General features: G+C 33.5%; 1 protein-coding gene across 1 annotated transcript in view; it reads right to left on the bottom strand.

The window, feature by feature from the left end:
* Nucleotides 1–942: 942 nt before the first annotated feature.
* The window catches only part of NAMPT (nicotinamide phosphoribosyltransferase), a 60,050-nt gene continuing 42,509 nt past the window's right edge, over nucleotides 943–18,483 (bottom strand). Inside the window, exons 7-11 of the mRNA XM_044677579.1 lie at nucleotides 17,492–17,717; nucleotides 12,867–12,986; nucleotides 6,435–6,575; nucleotides 5,102–5,236; nucleotides 943–3,157 (exon numbers count right to left, since the gene is read on the bottom strand). Coding sequence (XP_044533514.1) covers nucleotides 3,047–3,157; nucleotides 5,102–5,236; nucleotides 6,435–6,575; nucleotides 12,867–12,986; nucleotides 17,492–17,717 — 733 coding nt within the window. The 3' untranslated portion in view covers nucleotides 943–3,046. The remainder of the gene's footprint in view (nucleotides 3,158–5,101; nucleotides 5,237–6,434; nucleotides 6,576–12,866; nucleotides 12,987–17,491; nucleotides 17,718–18,483) is intronic.

Below are 18,483 nucleotides of genomic sequence, written 5' to 3'. Positions count from 1 at the left end.
TACCATTACTTTGGAGTGGGGGAATTCTCTTCCAAAGGTATTAGTGTACAGATTTGCAAAGCTTAAGATAAATACATCTTACAAGTAATACGAGATGATGATACCGCCATCCACCTTTCACTATGGTGGAAGTAATCCAATTCTATGTAATGGGGTACATTTGAAAAAGGACATGTCACTAAAATATGTTATTAGTTAACGCACACAGTCATATTAATGTTTCACTAACATAACTAAACTTTATTTCCATGTTTATTACAGGTTTGTCTTTGATGCTGAGTACATATTAGAATTACTTTTAACAGATGATTTAGGAGAAATGTTACCTTTCTCCACTGAATGGGTTAAGAAGGAATGTAAAACTACAAAAAGCTTTAGTTCTGAATTTTGGCAAACAGAACAATAAATACCTTTCTATTTTTTCCCTTCTAATTGTCCATGATGGATTTCTTTACAAAAAAGATTTTATATCAATTTCATAATAATTCATTTCAGGAAAAGAAATAAGGAATAATCATAAAAGCCATTTTACAAATAAATTAAGTCATAACACAAAAAACTCCCAACTCCTATTTTGAATACAAATATTTTGTGATATTATTAAATGTGGGGAATTAAAATAGATCAATGACTACAAATCTAATGGTTTTAAGCAAACCCAAACATGCTGTTTGCTTCTGTTAGGAAGAATGAGGATGTGTCAAGGTCCAACCACAGCAGTCAGGGTTCTTTCTATATCTGACCTGGACATTAACCAAGAGTGCCCAAGAAGGGAACTGCCAAACACCGAGCACGTAGTGACAGGAGTTCAGGCTTAAATCAGTTAGAAGTACTTAAGTTCTTGACTTGAAAATAAGGATTTTCAGGAAAATTGACATGTACAGTGATGAACAGCTCTGAGCATAGAAAGTCTCAAAATAAAACTCAAATCTAGATATATGAGAACAAAAACGTTTGTAATTCATGGTACACAAGAGAAAATAGTGCATTCGTAGCGTATCCCCAGTGTTTAATCAAATATAAAAATATCAATTATGGGTAGTCAAGTTATCAAAAATTGTTATTGGTACAGAATTTAATGCAGCTTTTTTTGTTTTTGTTTTTTTACTCAACAGGACAAAAGTCTCTAGTACATTTTATGGAGAAACACAAGCCTTTCTCTGTACTATTGAACTTGAATACATTTATTAGTTCAGTTTAAAACATTTTCTGGCCTAGAGTTGCAGGAGTAAGGCTTTCCCTGGGAGTGAGAAATGCTTACAGTTCTCATTAAAATATTACTATCTACAGCAGTCCAGAAGCTATTGTTTAGAGCATATGAAACAAGAAAACGATTTCTTTCCATCACCCTCAAAAGTCAACTAATTTTAGAATCCACTATCTAATTAATAATGTGTTCTAGTGATATAACATTTTGTCACATGGCTCTTTGACAGGACACAACAAGTTATGGCTTTTCAATATTAGAAATTTCATAGTTATAATATCTTGTTAAAAGCTTTTCTAGTCTCCCAAATATCAGCTTTCTAAATGAGATAAAAATTGAAATTAAGTTAAACCTAAGCCTGATAGTTCTTTCAAAATGAATGAAAACTCCAATATGAACATTAATCTTTCCTTCTCCCCTAAAATTCAAGGCACATTCCTTTTAAACAGGAGACTAGTCCAACATAGTAGATTAACATGAAAAGACTCTGTAACTTCTTAGATCCACTGGCCATCTCACTGTCTAGCAGCCATTCAGTCTCATATAAGCTGAGGGTGAACTTAATTTGGATCAAGCCAAAAGTACTTTTTAAAGTATATTTACTTTTGCAGTTAGTTAAGATTTCATTCTGTCAATACCTAGTGTTATCTTATTTTTTTTTTTTGCAGGGTAATCTGCTCTCAGATACGAGTATGCTTGTATATTTTATTGAAGTGTTGTTTATTTCTTTTAAAAGTTGATAAAATATATTTGTACAATTTAACATTCAGTTTGACAAAAGGAAGAAAAATCCTAATGAGAAATATAAAAGTAAAAATGAAAACAAAATAGTGCACTACCCAGTCCAGTATTTCACTTTGAAATCATATTATCTATAGAATATGAAAAATAAATCCAGAAGTGTAATTACTTTAAAATACACCACTTCCACATCTGTCAGTATTTTACATATATGTATATATTCTACAGTGGAAGAGTAATTCTCTTAAAAACATTATCTCTTTAAAATCTTGAGATGCATATTAGCTCCATAGGCAATATCTGACATACAAATTGCAATACTGTCTCCTTTCAAATTTGGCATTTTACTTGTACACCTTATATACCATTAGAGGAAGGCATGGAATCTGCGTATAGTGCCTAAACATTCCAGTAACAACAATAATTTTCTTTAATGTAGAATGATTCATAAATTCTACATGGGGCAGTGAGGTCAGTAATTCTAGAGGGTACAGTCCTGATTTAATTTTCAAATGGTACAATAACACAAACAACTTTGTTAAGGCCATGTTTTATTTGCTGATTAATGGACAAAAGGCAATGAAATTTATCTTCAAGTATTTTCTTGAAAGTCTGTGCTCATAAAAATCATGAAAAGTTGGAAAGACGGTTAAATCACTGAAACTTTAAATATATCTTACACAATATTGTTTGTACAAAAATACAAGTTAAATATAAACATAAAGCAATCATGATAATTTTATGTAAATCTTGTTTTATGTGATATTGTTATATATAAAAAAGTTTTTCAGATCTGTGTTATTTGTGAAAAGATCAATACCAGATTGAATCACTATCTATTGGCAAAGGGCCCTAAAAAGCTTACTTCAGCATGAAATCTTTTACACAGTTAAGTGCCATTTCCTAATTTGAGATCTTCTAAAGACTGGCAGAAAACAAATAAAATAAAATAAAATAGGGCAGTATGTCCATAAACCAACAAATAATTTGGCTGTAATGTATCATAAAACACATAAACCCCACACACAGATCTGTACAATATTATCTATGCATTACACACTCACACACGCAGGCGCACACACAGTCAGGGAACAAAGCTTAATGAGGTGCTGTTTCCAGTTCACTACTCAACTGGGCATTTTTCCGTACTTCATCAAATGAATAGCTTTTTGTCACCTTTCCATTCTTGAAGACAGTATGGAGAAGATCCTGTACAAACAGACCAGTATAATGTTTTAGTGATAAGAACCAAAAGAACCCCATACTGCAAAGGCCCTTTAGCATTTGCACAGCCCCATTTTCTGATTTTACATCTAGCAACCTAAAGGTACTGACACATAGCTAATGACTTTCTGGAATGCTTTACCATATAATTTACTGATATTTAAAAGAGTGCGAAAGGTAGATGAATGATGTAAGCACTATATGACAACACAAACATTTTTCAGGTTCAATTTAGGATTCTCTTGGTGGGAAGTCCCACTCAAATGCTTCATGGCATAGAAGTGATCCCAGAAAGCTCTGACAGGTCCATACAAGCATCATAAGAGAGTGTGTTTTTTGTCTAAGGAGCAGTTTTAGTGATAACCATGATAGTAATAGCTTGTGTTTATACAGTACTTTAGAAATTTCCAAAGCACGTGCCATACCCTGTGTCTTATTTGATCTTATGAGGTTTAAGTCTTATCTAGCTCATTTTCTTCCATTTCCATTTCTGCCCCCAATTCTGTCCATCTCCATGCAGTGCCTATTCCAAACATTTTGTATTAATGTACTAACTATAAATGGGTGGTTCATCAACATGCCAGGAAACAAAGACTCTCTGGCTCAAAGGTCAGATTTAGTAAGCATTTGAGGTAGGATTCAAACTCCTCTCTTCCTGCCTCATCATCATAATGCTGCTTTAGGCTAATAAAATTGTTTAGTTATGGAAATCCTACAACATAATACTGGGCATATCCTCTAAGACAGATGAATGGAACTATGTGGACAAGAATTGCTCAGTATAGAGAGTTGTGATTTATGCTGGTGAATGGCTACCAGAGCATGGATGCAATGTAGTATTTAGGAAAATGATAGCTTTTCCAAGACTGAACTGAGATTAGTGTTACCCTTCCCTACCATCTCCTGGCTAAGTAAAATAATGGGTGCAATAAAAAAATTCACCAATTTGCATTTTGTAATCACTCACATCAGTCTTTACTAAGAAAAATGCAGAAAATAATTTGCTAAGAGATTATTTGAGGTTCTATACTTAGTATTTTACTCTAAAGTTAATAGTTTTTCCAATTAAGAGTTTAAGAAATTTAGTTTTTCCTTAATAATGTTTCCAACTTCTAGGCTAAAAAAACCAGTGTTTATATATTGGTGATTTTATGTTGATAACGTATTCTTTATACCAATATATGGCTCTTTTATAATGAAGTAATTTCCCATGTTTAACTCATCTATACATTTAGATGAAAAAAGAGCAACAGTAATTCATGTTTATTAATTACATTTTCAAGTTTAAAAAGCATTTTCTTAATTTCAGTGCTATGAGATGAGCAGTGAAAGTAGTTTCGCTAGTACACAGGTGAAGAAGCTGAAGTTCAGAAAAGTTAAATTGCTCGTGTGGCCCTCCTTCATCCTATCTACCACCTTCTTCCCTTCACCCCCCTAACACTTGCCTTGGGGTACACAGCTAGTAAGTATCTAAGCTGCATCTCAAATGTTGTCCTCAATTGAAATCCAATTTTCTTTAAAAAGCAACTATAGTTTAGGCCAGCCCTTCCCATAAATTACTATAAATTATGGAACATTTTATTGTCAAATCAATTCTAACAATATCTATGAGGAAACTTTCAAAATTTCCCCTTTGGCAGGGCCTTCAAAGCTGGCATTGTTGATTTATTTCTTATAATGACTGAAGACCCAGTAATAAATAACTTCCTCAAATGTTCATTTTCCTTTCCAATGCAGACAATCTCATATTTATGTAGATGCTTATCTACAACATATGGTTGCATAAGCCCCCAAGTAGTTTATACAAAACATTTTTGTTCTCTCGTTTGTTCTCTCTCTCTCTCTCTCTCTCTCTCTCTCTCTCTCTCTCTCTCTCTCTCTCTCATCTGTAAAAGGGGAGGTGAGTGAGTGGGAAACATAAATACATACATGACCACATTCTTCAAGATCTCCCTTTCCTTCCTCAAGGGTAAGAAAATTTCCAGTAGGTGTCCTATGTAAAGATAGCCGGCCTTTTTTTGACCTTTTGTTTGGATCAGCAACAGGGTCCTTAAAAACATTAATCTAAAATCCAAAGAAAGAAAATCAGTGCAAATAAGATATGAATCTTTTTGTGCTCTATCCCATTCCCCCTACTCATTCCTCATCAGTACACACAAACACACACATACAAAATTTACAGTTTACAAAACAGGTACAAAGCCCAAAGCATGCCATATGGAATCTCCTTTAAAAAGACATCTTTGATTCTCATGAGTGTATAAGAGTCTAGGAATCATAACTATTAGGAATATGTATGTCCTGTCCTTCAATAGTCTATGACTGTTTCTGAGGGGTTCTCTACTTGTGGGTAAAGTACTGTTGTAAAGCCTAGAAAGCTTTGTTCTGTTACACTGAGTAAAGATAAAGTATCTCTCCCTGATATAATGTTGTTTCATAATTCTAAGTTGGATGATGATATTCAAAGTTCTTAAGAGCAGAGACAGCCTCCATTCTCAGTGGTGTAGCTGACAGCTAGCTTGCAGGGGCAATGAATTCCTAGTTTCCAATGGTTGATGCTAGCTAGTTCCTGTAGTCACCTTTTCTTACCTTGTTTTTAAGGATATTGGATGATGTGTTTATACTGACTCTACTATCCCCCAAAATGTGTGAATCTGATTGAACAAGTGAATGTGAGAGGCATTTAAGAAGAAATTTGCATTTCTAACAATTTTCTACTGTTAAAACTTGTAGCCATGATGTTTTTAATCAGTGCTAGCTTATGTGATATTCACATTTAAACATCATAATATACCAACAAGTCTAAACAGAGTGTAATAGCTATAAAGACATCTTTGTCAATCCAACTACTCTCTGCTCTTAACAAATATTTTGTTTGTTTGTTTCTACATCTCTCTTTCCTTCTCAATCTTTATTGGTTTCTTTTCTTCCCAATTCAAGGTCAGAGTTATTCTTTCAGTAACAGTATACTGTCTTTTGCATGACATTTGTACTTCAGTGTGGTAGTTGAAGGGTGCTCTATTTGGAATCTCTGTGAGGTTCAAATTCTAGTTCAGACCCTGTGACCATGGATGAGTCACATTTAACCTCTCTGAGACTCATTAGGAAAATGGTGACAATACTTGCACTACCTTCTTCATAGGAATGCAATAAAGAAAGCTCTAAAATTTAGTAGTCACGATCACATCTACTATTTTCTGCCTAGTTTCTCCACAAAGATGTTGCCAACATGAAGAATGAAAAAAATAATTATGGGACATACTCCAAGGCCATTGGTAACCACATAACTGCATTTGAAGGAACAATTCAAAAGATCTCTTGTTAACTTCTGTAACAAAGCTCCACCAGAACCAAAGGAAATATTTTCAATACTCCATTTTTTTTTCTTCATGCCTTCAACAATCTATGAGATAGATAAAAGAGATATACAAAAATGATTTTCCACAGGTGACATTAAAATAGTTCCAGACCAAAGATATTCCCTAACTATTAACCAATTAGGTCCAACCATTCTGGAAAATACTTTAGAATTATACTGAGTTCACATCCTTTATCCTAGAGAACCCATGGCCAGTGTACATTCTAAAGGTCAAATCAATTTATCAGCAAATATTTATTATGTACCATAATATGTACTATTTGCCATATATGTATTACTACGTACCATATCTGTACTATATACCAGGCACTTTACTAGGGACTCAGAGTACAAATGGAAAGAATGAAGCAAACTCTATTCTTAAAGCCAAAGAAGTTCTATATACACCAAAATTTGATAGTAGCACTTTTTTGTTGTTATCAAGAACTGAAAATAAGATAGAGGCTCACTGATTAGGGAATGGCCAAATAAATAATGGCACGTGAATGTAATGAAATATTAAAGTACCATAAGAAACAACAAATATAAGGATTCAGAGAAACATTGGAAGACCTACATGAACAGATACAGAATATGAATGAAGTAGGAGAATGACATATGTATAAAAAATGTAAATGGAAAGAACAAAAAGAAACTGAATGATGTATAAGGATATTCACCAAGTGTGGCCTCTGTGAAGAACTGAGGAAATAACCTCACTACTTGTGAAAAGTTGAAGTACACAGTTATCAAACTCAGGTGGTTTGTTGGTTAAGTTTTGCTTAACTGCTTTTTCCTCAATTTTCATTTTTTTTACTTTTGTCACAAAGAATAGTTTACTGGGTAGGGAAGTATAAATTTGGAAAAGAAAATGTTATAAAAATATAAATACATTAAGCAGAAAAATTTTTTTCAAGTCTAACTCACCAATTGGGCCCTGGTCTAACAAGAGTCATATTTAATGAATACCAGGCCTAGAACAAATTGTGCAATATATACTCCCCAAATGGGTAGTCTGAAGTTGCTATTTTATGTACTTTGCTTTGCTGATGGAGGAAAAGGGCTTATATTGGTGGTTATTATTTACTTTAGTTAGTTGGTATACTAAAACTTAGAACACTGGATCCAAGAATAAGGAGATCTGGGTTTGAATCTCAATATTCCTGCATGACTTTGGTCAAGATATGTCCCAGAGCAGTGTATTTCAACATAAAGGAAAGTAGAAAGAAGAAAGGCAGGAAAATAAGGGATGATGAACCTACAGCTGGAAGGTACCTCAAAAACCCATGTAGTCCAACTCCCTCATTTCATAGATGAGGAAACTGAGGTCCTCTTTTAGAGTCTAAATGACTTATCCAAAGTTATGGAAGTAATAAGCATTAAAGAAAGATAAAAAAGACTAGATAAAAAATGGATGGTAAGATGTTTGTTAAAAGCAAATGCAGGGAGCAGCTGGGTAGCTCAGTGAATTAAGAGTCAGGCCTTGAAATGGGAGGTCCTAGGTTCAAAACTGGCCTCAGACACTTCCTAGCTATGTGACCCTGGGCCACATTGCCTAGCCCTTACCACTCTTCTGCCTTGGAACCAATATACAGTATTGATCCTAAGGAGGAAGGTAAGGGCTTTAAAAAAAAAAAAAAAAGCAAATGCAAAATGACAGGTACGCCAACTGATTCCAGAGCTGTCCCAGAGGATATTAAAATAAGTAAATTAATATAAACTCTCAATATTATGGTAGTGGTATTAGTAAGCTCAGTAAAAACTTTTTTTTCTTAATTTAAATTTTTTGTCAACCTTAAATTATTTTTAAGGCCAAGGGGCTTCCTTGTCAACTATTGAGTTATACTGAACACCAGACCAGTCATCACTTTTCCAAAATATTTTTACTTGTTAAAAATGTTTAAGATTTAACAGGTCCAAAATTATCAGCTTGATTCTATTCCTATAACTGCAACATACATAATAATGAGTGTCTTCTGTGAAAATAAGAGAAAAGGGAACGAGAGGTTCCTTATGAAAAAATTCTCTGGCTATGCATACAGGAATGAGAGAAAAAAACCTTTAAATCTCAGAGATCTCTTCTTACAAATAAAACCAGCCCTGACTACTTGACATATTTTGTTTCCTTGTTAAAACCATAACTTCAAAGGGCTAATCCTCTTGTCTAAAAAGGGAGGGGGGGAGGAGGAAGACTGAACCTCTCTACAGAAACTTAATCTAATATAGGACACTGGGCAAATAGTACCAGTGTTTGATTTTCCTTCTTTCTTATATATGCAGTAATGGTAAAATAGGTATACAGAAGAGTAAAAAGACCAGGGTTAAAGTTGAAAGCTATAATAAAACCAAGCCTAATATAATTTTGCATTAATTTAGATTTTTCTTTTATGTGATCAAAATTAATGAATCTAATGTTTAATATAATTTTGTAAAAAACTAAATGATTGTACAAATTCATTTTTCTGCTAATGAAGAAATATCCTTTATCTTCTATAAAAAGCAAAAAACAAAAACCACACCTAAATAAGAACCTTTGAGTTATCTCAACAAGAATAAGCTCATGTTTTATACATTATAAACAACTAATTCTCACTATATTATTCTGTTTTACTGCCTTTCCCATTTTGTTCTTCACTAGAGCTAGGAAATACCTTAATTTGTGTCTAACTTGGTGAGTGATACTAGGCTAAGCACTTAAAAAAAAAAATGCTTGCTGACTGGCTAATCAATAAAGAAGGCTGTTGTGGTAGAGGCTGTGTTGTTGTAGGTGAACCTTACTTCAGGCTACTCCATGCAGAAATACCCACCATTATGACCCAGATGACTAGATCTTTATCTTTTATTATAGGATCTAAGTGGGGAAGAAGGGAAGCTGAAATAGGCAAAGGGGAGAGACAAAGCAATACCAGGTTGAGACCCTCCCCTTAAATCCCACTCTTACTTTCTCTCTCTCTCTCATTGCTGCTGCTAGTAGTAAAAGCCCTTCAAAAACCTGAAAAGGGCCCTGTGCTTGCTCTAAAGCCTGAGAGATAAGGAAGAAGCTCTAAGGCAGCCTTCTACTTCATAGTAGATCTGAAAGAGAACCCCTGGTCAGAAGCAAACGGCAGTGGAAAGGGGACACTGAAAGAATAAACCTCCAAACATTTATTAAAAGCCTTCTATGTGCCAGGCACTGTATTGGATTCTGAGAATAGAAATACAAAGAATAACAGTTCTTATTATTAGGGCTTATGCTCTAATGAGGAAAATAAGTAAACATAAGTATATAGAGAATGAAGATAAGGAGAATAAATACAAATAAAATACAAGGTAGTATAATAAGAGGGAGGAACTAGTTTATGGAAGGATCAGAAAGATCTCATGGAGAGAGTGGAAGGAAGGATGTGCGGAAGAAAGGCATTCTAGGCAAAGGGACTGAGATAAGAGATGGGAGTAAGGAATAGGGAGAAGGTCAATTTTTTGGAAGAGGGAATAATGTCCAATGATCCTAGAAAGTTAGACTGAGATCAGACTGGTGAAGGACTTTAAAAGCTAAGCAGGAGCAGCAAGGCAGCTCCCTGGTTGGAGAGCAAGGCCTGGAGATGGCAGGTCCTATATTCAAATGTGGCCTCAGATACTTCCTATCTTGTGTAACCCTGGGCAAGTCACTCAGTCCCAACTGACTAGCCATTATTACTCTTCTGACTTGGAACCTATATTTATTATCAGTTCTAATGGGGGAAAGTCAGGGTTAAAAAAACCCAACTAAGCAAAGGAGTTTATATTTGATTAGAGGTAACATAGAGCAATGGAGTTGAATGAAAAAAAGGAGTAATATGGTCAAATTGGTATAACAGATTTGTCTTCTGAGATTAGGAATCTGAGAAGCTGGTGGCGGCATTTCTATAGAAGTAGGGAATTTTGGAAGAGGATTGGTTTGAGGAGATAAGGAGAAAATAAGGCTTTGGACATAGCGAGTTTGAGATGCCTTTGGGCAACCAGTTTGAAAAGCCAATAGACAAGATGGTGAGGGAGAATTGAAGGGGAAAATAAGACTGGATATGCAGATATACAAGTCATCTGTCTAGACCAGTGATGGGCAAACTACGGCCCGTGGGCCAGATGCAGCCCCCAGAGATGTTCTATCTGGCCTCACAACATTATTCCTAATCTGACGAATACAATGAGTAGGATACAATACAATGAAACTTCAAAAGAGTTGCCTTAGAAACAGACTGACAGATGAGCATTTCCTTTCCTTTGACCCCCTCTTTAAAAAGTTTGCCCATCACTGGTCTAGATAATTAAACACATGGGAGCTGATGAGGTCAGCAAGAGAGAGGATATAGAAAGAAGAGGAGCTAGGACAGCTTGGGGAGCATCCACATTTAGAGGGGGTGATATGGACAGTGAGCCAGTGAAAGGGACTAAGAAGTAGCAGTCAGACAGGTAAGGAGACAAACTAGGAAAGGAGGGTCACAAAAACCCACAGAGAAGATAATGTCCAGAAGGAGAGGGTGACCAATAGTGTCAAATGCAGCAGTAAACAAAATCAAATAAGGCAATTAAAAGATCTGTAGTAACCATACAGAGAACAGTTTTAACTGAGTGATAGTCAAGAGCCAGATTGTGAAGGCTTGGTAAGTAACTAAGAGGAGGGAAAGTAGAGGCAATGAATATAGAATTTTCTTCTAAGAGAAAAAAAGAGGAAGACTAAGAATTTCCCAAGGACCAGGGTTTCCTAGTTTTTTACTACCTTGTTCTAGACTCCCAGAACCATCACTAGCACCTTAGAATTGAGGGAAATACTAGTTAATTGTACAAAAGGTGGCTGAAACTTGCTCTCTGGATGCTAGTGAGGAGATTTTCTCTTGGCATTTCAAGCTGAACTTTGGATGAATTTTCCCATATTGATAACTGTTTATACATGATGGTTCAGTTTTTATATTTATTTTTATATTTGTATTACAGTACCACTAGTATTATATTTCAATACATCATAGTTTGGGATAGGTACCTGTCCACTGATTTATCCAAACATTTGAGAGCTGATTCTATGTGCCATGTTTTATTTTTTTAAAACTATTATCTTCCATCTTAAAATCAATACTGTGTATTGGTTTCAAGGCGGAAAAATGATAAGAGTTAGTCAATGGGGGGTTATGGGACTTGCCCCGTGTTACACAGTTAGGAAGTGTCTGAGACCAGATTTGAACCCAGGATCTCCTGTCTCTAGGTCTGGCTCTCAATCCACTGATTCCCCCTAGCTGCCCTCCATGTACCATGTTAATACTATTTATAACAAGAGCTCCAAATGACTTATGAAGACTACATTTTAAAAAAGTTGTGAACTGTCTATGTTGTAACAGAACCCCAAACTTGTTCTTTTTAAACCCTTAACTTCTGTGTATTGGCTCCTTGGTGGAAGAGTGAGTGATAAGGATGGGCAATGGGGGTCAAGTGACTTGCTCAGGGTCACACAGCTGGGAAGTGTCTGAGGCCGGATTTGAACCTAGGACCCCCTGTCTGTAGGCCTGGCTCTCAATACACTGAGCTACCCAGCTGCCCCCCCAAACTTGTTCTTCAAGCAGAAAATCATGAGACAATTTGACTTAGAGCACTGGGGCACAGTGTTATAGCATATTTCTGATATAAATTTTCTCTATTAAAATATTGTTTAAGTCTTATAAATGGTTCTGTTAATTCTGATTTAGCAAAGGGTGGCAATAGTTTTAAAGGAATTACTATGTAGTTTTAAAGTATAAGAAAAATATAAACTTCAGGTATAACACTTAAAAATAGCTATACCACCAAACTTTCAAGATTTAGTGAAAAGGAAGATATATTTATATTTTCCCTTCAATTAGTTATTACTTTCAAAGGAACCTCCCTATTTAAAGCTAATCACTGACAAAACATTATAAATATCTGAGAAAAACAGATTTATGAATGACTGTGATGGTGAGGTACCCAAATAGTTTCTACCTCATTAAACCCAATATCTATTAGGGTAGGGCCAGGATGTTCTTTGTATAAGGAATCAATCTGGGAAATACTCTCCCTTGTTTAGTATCTATATCTATCATTGCGAGAATTCTCCAGTTCTATCTTCCAGGTAACAAAACAGGTACAGAAAGAGTCAAGTAGTATTAGAATATTTTAATGCTATTAAATAATACTTTAAGATACTGATTACGGTTTAAAACAGACAAGTATTAACATATATATTCTAGGCATCATAAAAAAGGCATCATTATAATTAACATCATGGTGGTGTTTACCAAGCCAATTAGCCCTACACAAAAGTCTAATTATTTTGCATTATCTTGATGGGAAAACTTTGGATGCAACACATACCTCTTGTAAAGTATTGATATCAACTCCATCTCCCTGAATAACTCTGAGATAAGGTGGCAATAATTTATAGCCTTTTGAATTTTCAGTAACTGGAAACTTCTTGCCTAGAATGTCCAAAACCTATAAGGAAAAAGGGCAATTAACATAACCAAAGTGAAAAGAAAATGATCGTTTTCTAATAAAAAAGATTGCTTTACTCTTGTATATACTCTATGTACACAAACAAATTTACTAAATTTGGAAAATTTTGATAACCTCACATATAAGGTACAATTGTGTAGTTAGTTCTAAATAACTGTTGCCTTTACTTCTGCTTCTAAATCACTCAAAATAGCTCAAAACTACAAGTTTTCATAAAAGTTTTTTTTTTTAAATCAGCATAAAATATAATCCTACATAATCTACATATAAATAACATTTTTCATGATTGTATTTGTTATTTGGGTTTTGGTAGATTTTTACAAAGTACTACATAGATAAATCGATTTTATTTGACCAATATGTCTAACTTTATTGGAATTTACAAAACTGAGTAAAATAATATTTACCAACATACTTCTGCCCTATATATTATACATTCTAAGTGGGCAGGAAGTGAAAAATGTAGTTCCAATCATATTTCCCTATCTACTTAAACAAAATAAGTAGTCTCTGCAATGGGGATAAGTTAGAAGCCTTCCCAATAATTTCAGGGATGAAACAAGTATACCTATTATCATCGTTATAATTTAATATTGTACTAGAAATTTTAACTTTAGCAATAAGAAGAAAAAGAAATTGAAGGAGTTAAAGTAGGTAAAGAGGACTAAACCACCACTCTTTGTAGATGATCTGATGGCATACTCAGAGAATCCTAATCAACTAAAAAACTAGTTGAAATAATTTAATAACTAGCAAAATCACAGGATACAAAAATAAAATCACACGAATCATCAGCATTTCTATAGATTTCAAAAAAAGTCCAGTAGCAAGGGTTAGAAAGATTAATTCCATTTAAATCACTTTTGACAACATAAAATACTCAGCAATTTATCTGCCGAGACAAACTCAGGAATTTTATGAACACAATTACAAAACACTTTTCACATAAAGTTAACAATTGGAAAAACATGAATTGCTCATGTGTAGGCCAAGCTAATATAATAAAAATTACAATCCTACCTAAACTAATTTATTTATTCAGTGCCATACCAATCAAACTAACAAAAAATGATTTTATGGGGAAAAAAAGGTCAAGAATATGAAGGGAACTAATAAAAAAATGTGAAGGATGATGGCTTAGAAGTACCAGATTTTAAGCTGTACTATAAAGCAGTAATCATGAAAACAATCTGGTACTGACTAACAAATAGAAGGGTAGATCAGTGGAATAGAGTAGGGGGAAATGACCTAAGCAATCTAGTGTTTGATAAACCCAAAGATGCCAGCTTTTTGGATAAGAACTCACCATTTGACAAAAACTTCTGGGAAAATTGTAAGAGTATGGCAAAAATTAGGTTTAAATCAATATCTCGCACCCTATACCAAGATAAAGTCAAAATAAGTATATGATTTAGACATCAAGGATGATATTAAAAGAAAATTAAGGGAACACAGAATAGTTTACCTGTCAGATCTATGGAGAAGGGAAGAACTTATGACCAAACAAGAGATAGTGAACATTGTAAGATGTAAAATGATTACTTTTGATTATATTACATTAAAAAAGTTTTCTACAAACAAAACCAACACAACAAAGATTAGAAGGGAAACAACAAACTGTGAAAATTTTTTTATCACAAATTTGTCTGATAATGAGTCTCATTTCTCAAATATATAAAAAATTAAATCAAATTTATGATACAAGTCATTACCTAATTGACAAATGGTCAAAGGCTATGAATAAAAAATTTTCAGATGAAGAAATCAAAGTTATCAGTAATCATATAAAAATGTTCTAACTCCTTCTTGCTTAGAGAAATGCAAATTAAAGTAACTCTGAGGTACCACTTTACACCTATCAGACTGGCCAATACAATAATAAAGGAAAATGATAACTATCTATTTAAACAAAGCATCAAAAATGTTTTCAAAATAAAATATAAAATCATGCTGACTTGTTAACCACTGACAGCTTTGTGGAAACTAGAATGGTGAAAAATATATAACAGATTCTCATTAAGAATAGGAAAAGAGATGTAATTTCTCAAATTTATAGAGAACTAAATCAAGTTTGTAAGAATACAAGTCATTCCCCAATTGAAAAATGGTCAAAGGATATGAACAAACAGTTTTAAGATGAAGAAATCAAAGCCATCGATAATCATATGAAAAAAATGTTCTAAATCACTCTTGATTAGAGAAATGCAACTAAAACAATCTGAGGTACCACACCTCACACCTATCAGATTGTTCAATAAGACAGTAAAGGAAAGTGATAAATATTGGGAGAGATGTGGCAAAATTGGGACACTAACATTGCTGGTGGAGCTGTGAACTGATCTAACAATCTTGGGAGAGTAATTTGGAAGTGTTTTGTCCAAAGGCTATAAAATTGCATATCCTTTGATCCTGGTCTGTATCCCAAAGAGATCATAAAAAAAAGGGGGAAAGGATCTACTTGCATAAAAATATTTATAGCAACTCTTTTTGTGGTGGCAAAGAATTGGAAATTGAGGGAATGCCCATCAATTGAGAAATGGCTGGACAAATTGTGGTATAAGATGGTGCTGAAATACTATCATGCTATAAGAATGATGGGCAGGATGATTTAAAAAAAAATTGGAAAGACTTACACGAACTGATGCAGAGTGAAATAAGTAGAACTAGGAGAACATTGTACACAGTACCAGGTATGTTGTGGAATGATCCACTGTGAAAGATTTAGCTACTCTCAGCAGTACAACAATTCAGGACAATTCTGAAGGACTTAAGACAAAGAATGCTATCCATCTCTAAAAAAATAACTGTTGGAGTTGGAATAGAGATCAAACCATACAATTTTTTATATTAGTTTATTTATGTTTTCATTTTGGGGTTTTGATTTATGAGTATTCTTTTACAACAATGACCAAAATGGAATCATGTTTTGCATGATAAAACATTTATAAAATAGATCAAATTGCTCACCAACCCTACGAGAGAGGAGGGAGAAAATTTGGATCTTATAATTTAGGAAAACAAATACTGAAAATTTGATATTACATGTAACTGGGAAAATATCTTTAAAAAAAAGAATGGGAAAAGGCCATCATGTGAAGACTTAGTTAAAACATATAAAAAGGTCTATCAGGAAAGTCTTTCTGAAAAAAGGGGTAAAGGTAAGTGATAAAAGGGAAATTTTAGGAAATATAAAAACAAAAGGTGTCAATGAAAATTTAAAAAAAATTTCAGGTTTAATTCTGGAAGAAAAAGCAAATATTTAAAGTGGAAAGAGATCTTAAAAATTGCCTTGTTCAAAATCTCCCTTGCAAATTAATAGCAGAGCCAAGATTTACCCAAAGGTTTTCTATAGCCATAACCAGGTGCTCTTTCACATTCTGAGTATTAGAGAGTGAGTTGTACATGAGAATGACTGAATCAACTAAAACACATCATAAGAACTATGCTTTTTCAAGTGACTGAAAAGGAATCTAATGATTGATTTGGTCTATTCTTATACCTATAAGAAATGACCTTCTTTGAAAACTGGGTGATCTCAAGGACTTTTTACATTTTAGAAAACTGCTTATCACTTTAGAAGTTTTAAATTTTGTTTGTCACTCAGAGTATTTAAGATATCCTCAGTTTTCTGTTTCACTTTACTTACTACTTCTTTTTTACTTCTCCGATAATGGATCCTTGGAGAAGCAATAGGAAATTATTATATTTTGAGGAGCATAAGTGCCTAAAATATGGTATCTTAAATATGTCTTCAAATTATTTTTATGCTATATATGCCATAGACACAAATACTTCGTTAACAAATACTTTTTTAGTAACTTGTGTTGAGTAACAGAAATAAAACACACAGAAGTCTATCACCAAATAATTTAATTTGAACTGTTTCTGAATGAGAATAGTGTAATTATTTTAGATAATTTTAAATCATTGCATATTAGATAAAAGACTATCTTTGGAATCGAGATGACATCAGTTCAAGAACTACCACTAACACATACTATATCCATGTAACACTGAGAATTACTAGACAATTCTCTAAGATTATAAATTTGCCCATCTGCATACCTGGAAATTCTCACACTGTTGAGTCCCTTCACTGATGAACAAAATGTTTAGCTTAAAAAATTCAAACTTTGGGGCAGCTGGGTAGCTCAGTGGGTTGAGAGTCAGGCCTAGAGATGGGAGGTCCTAGGTTCAAAATCGGTCTCAGACACTTCCCAGCTGTGTGACCCTAGGCAAGTCACTTGACCCCCATTGCCTACCCTTACCACTCTTCCACCTATAAGCCAATACACAGAAGTTAAGGGTTTAAAAAAAAATTAAAAAAAAAAAAGTTAAACTTTGAGGATAACTAAGTGCAAAGGGTATACATTTGAAAATATTTTTCAGATATTGTAATTTAAAAAAGCTAAGTATAGTAGGTTGTTTCAAATATAAAACATAGACATTTTTACATTTTTAAAATAAAATAACTTTAAATTTACCTTTAATACAGTGTCAAGAGGATTTCCAGAATCTGGTCTAATTATTAGTGGTGCTTCTGCACTCCTTGATACAATTAAATGTCTTAAATCTTCACCCCAGATTTTCTCACATGCATTATAAATGTCATAGCTATCGCTGACCACAGACACAGGCACTGATGAAAACTGTGTTACTATATGTTCGAAAGCATCCTTTTCATGATCTTTGCCCCAGGCTGTTATGGTACTAGGGGGGAAAAAACCCATTGAGAATTAATTTGCTTAAGCAGTTATACTTGCATTATTTTTCTATCTTGGAGAAACTCTAATCATTACATTGCTATCTTACATATTAAGTAACAAGACAAACAGAGCAATTTAAATGAACCTTCATCATGAAGTGAAATGAATGTATAGGCTTGTGTCAATCAACAAAATCATTTATAAACAACATTATATTCATGTTTTGACTTAAGTTTAAAAGCCATCTTCAACTTTTCAAAATAGATGTTATATTTTCCTAAATATAATTCTCACAATTAGAGAATGTCTGACATATAGGGGTATATATGTATATAATTATGTTACATTGTACAATAGTTTCATTATTTTCTTAGCAATATATTTTAGTTTTTAATAGTCAGATGAATAAGACATTCATTTAAACTTTCCAACAGTAATAGAGATGGTAAAAGTATTTCTGCTATATTCATCTTCTAACTCATTTTTTTTCTTTTAGACAATTATTTTATTATAATATTATTTAAAATTTTTATTAACATTCTTTTGCTTTTACATCATAAGCATTTACAGTTAAACCTCCATTATGTCAGAGATGTCTTATAACAATTTGAAACAAATTAAGTAAAATTAACAATACAGTCACCTCATCTGAAAGTGCATATAATATACCACATTTGAGGTACCTCCCCCAACCTCTATTTTAAAATTGTTTTTAATTAGCATGCCTATTTTCTTTCCTTCTGACTCCCCTACCCCAATGGAAAAAACAA

Source organism: Gracilinanus agilis, chromosome 5, assembly GCF_016433145.1.
Source record: "Gracilinanus agilis isolate LMUSP501 chromosome 5, AgileGrace, whole genome shotgun sequence".
NCBI lineage: Eukaryota > Metazoa > Chordata > Mammalia > Didelphimorphia > Didelphidae > Gracilinanus > Gracilinanus agilis.
The sequence above is the reverse complement of the archived record's forward strand: the minus strand, read 5'-3'. Positions and strand labels throughout refer to the sequence as shown.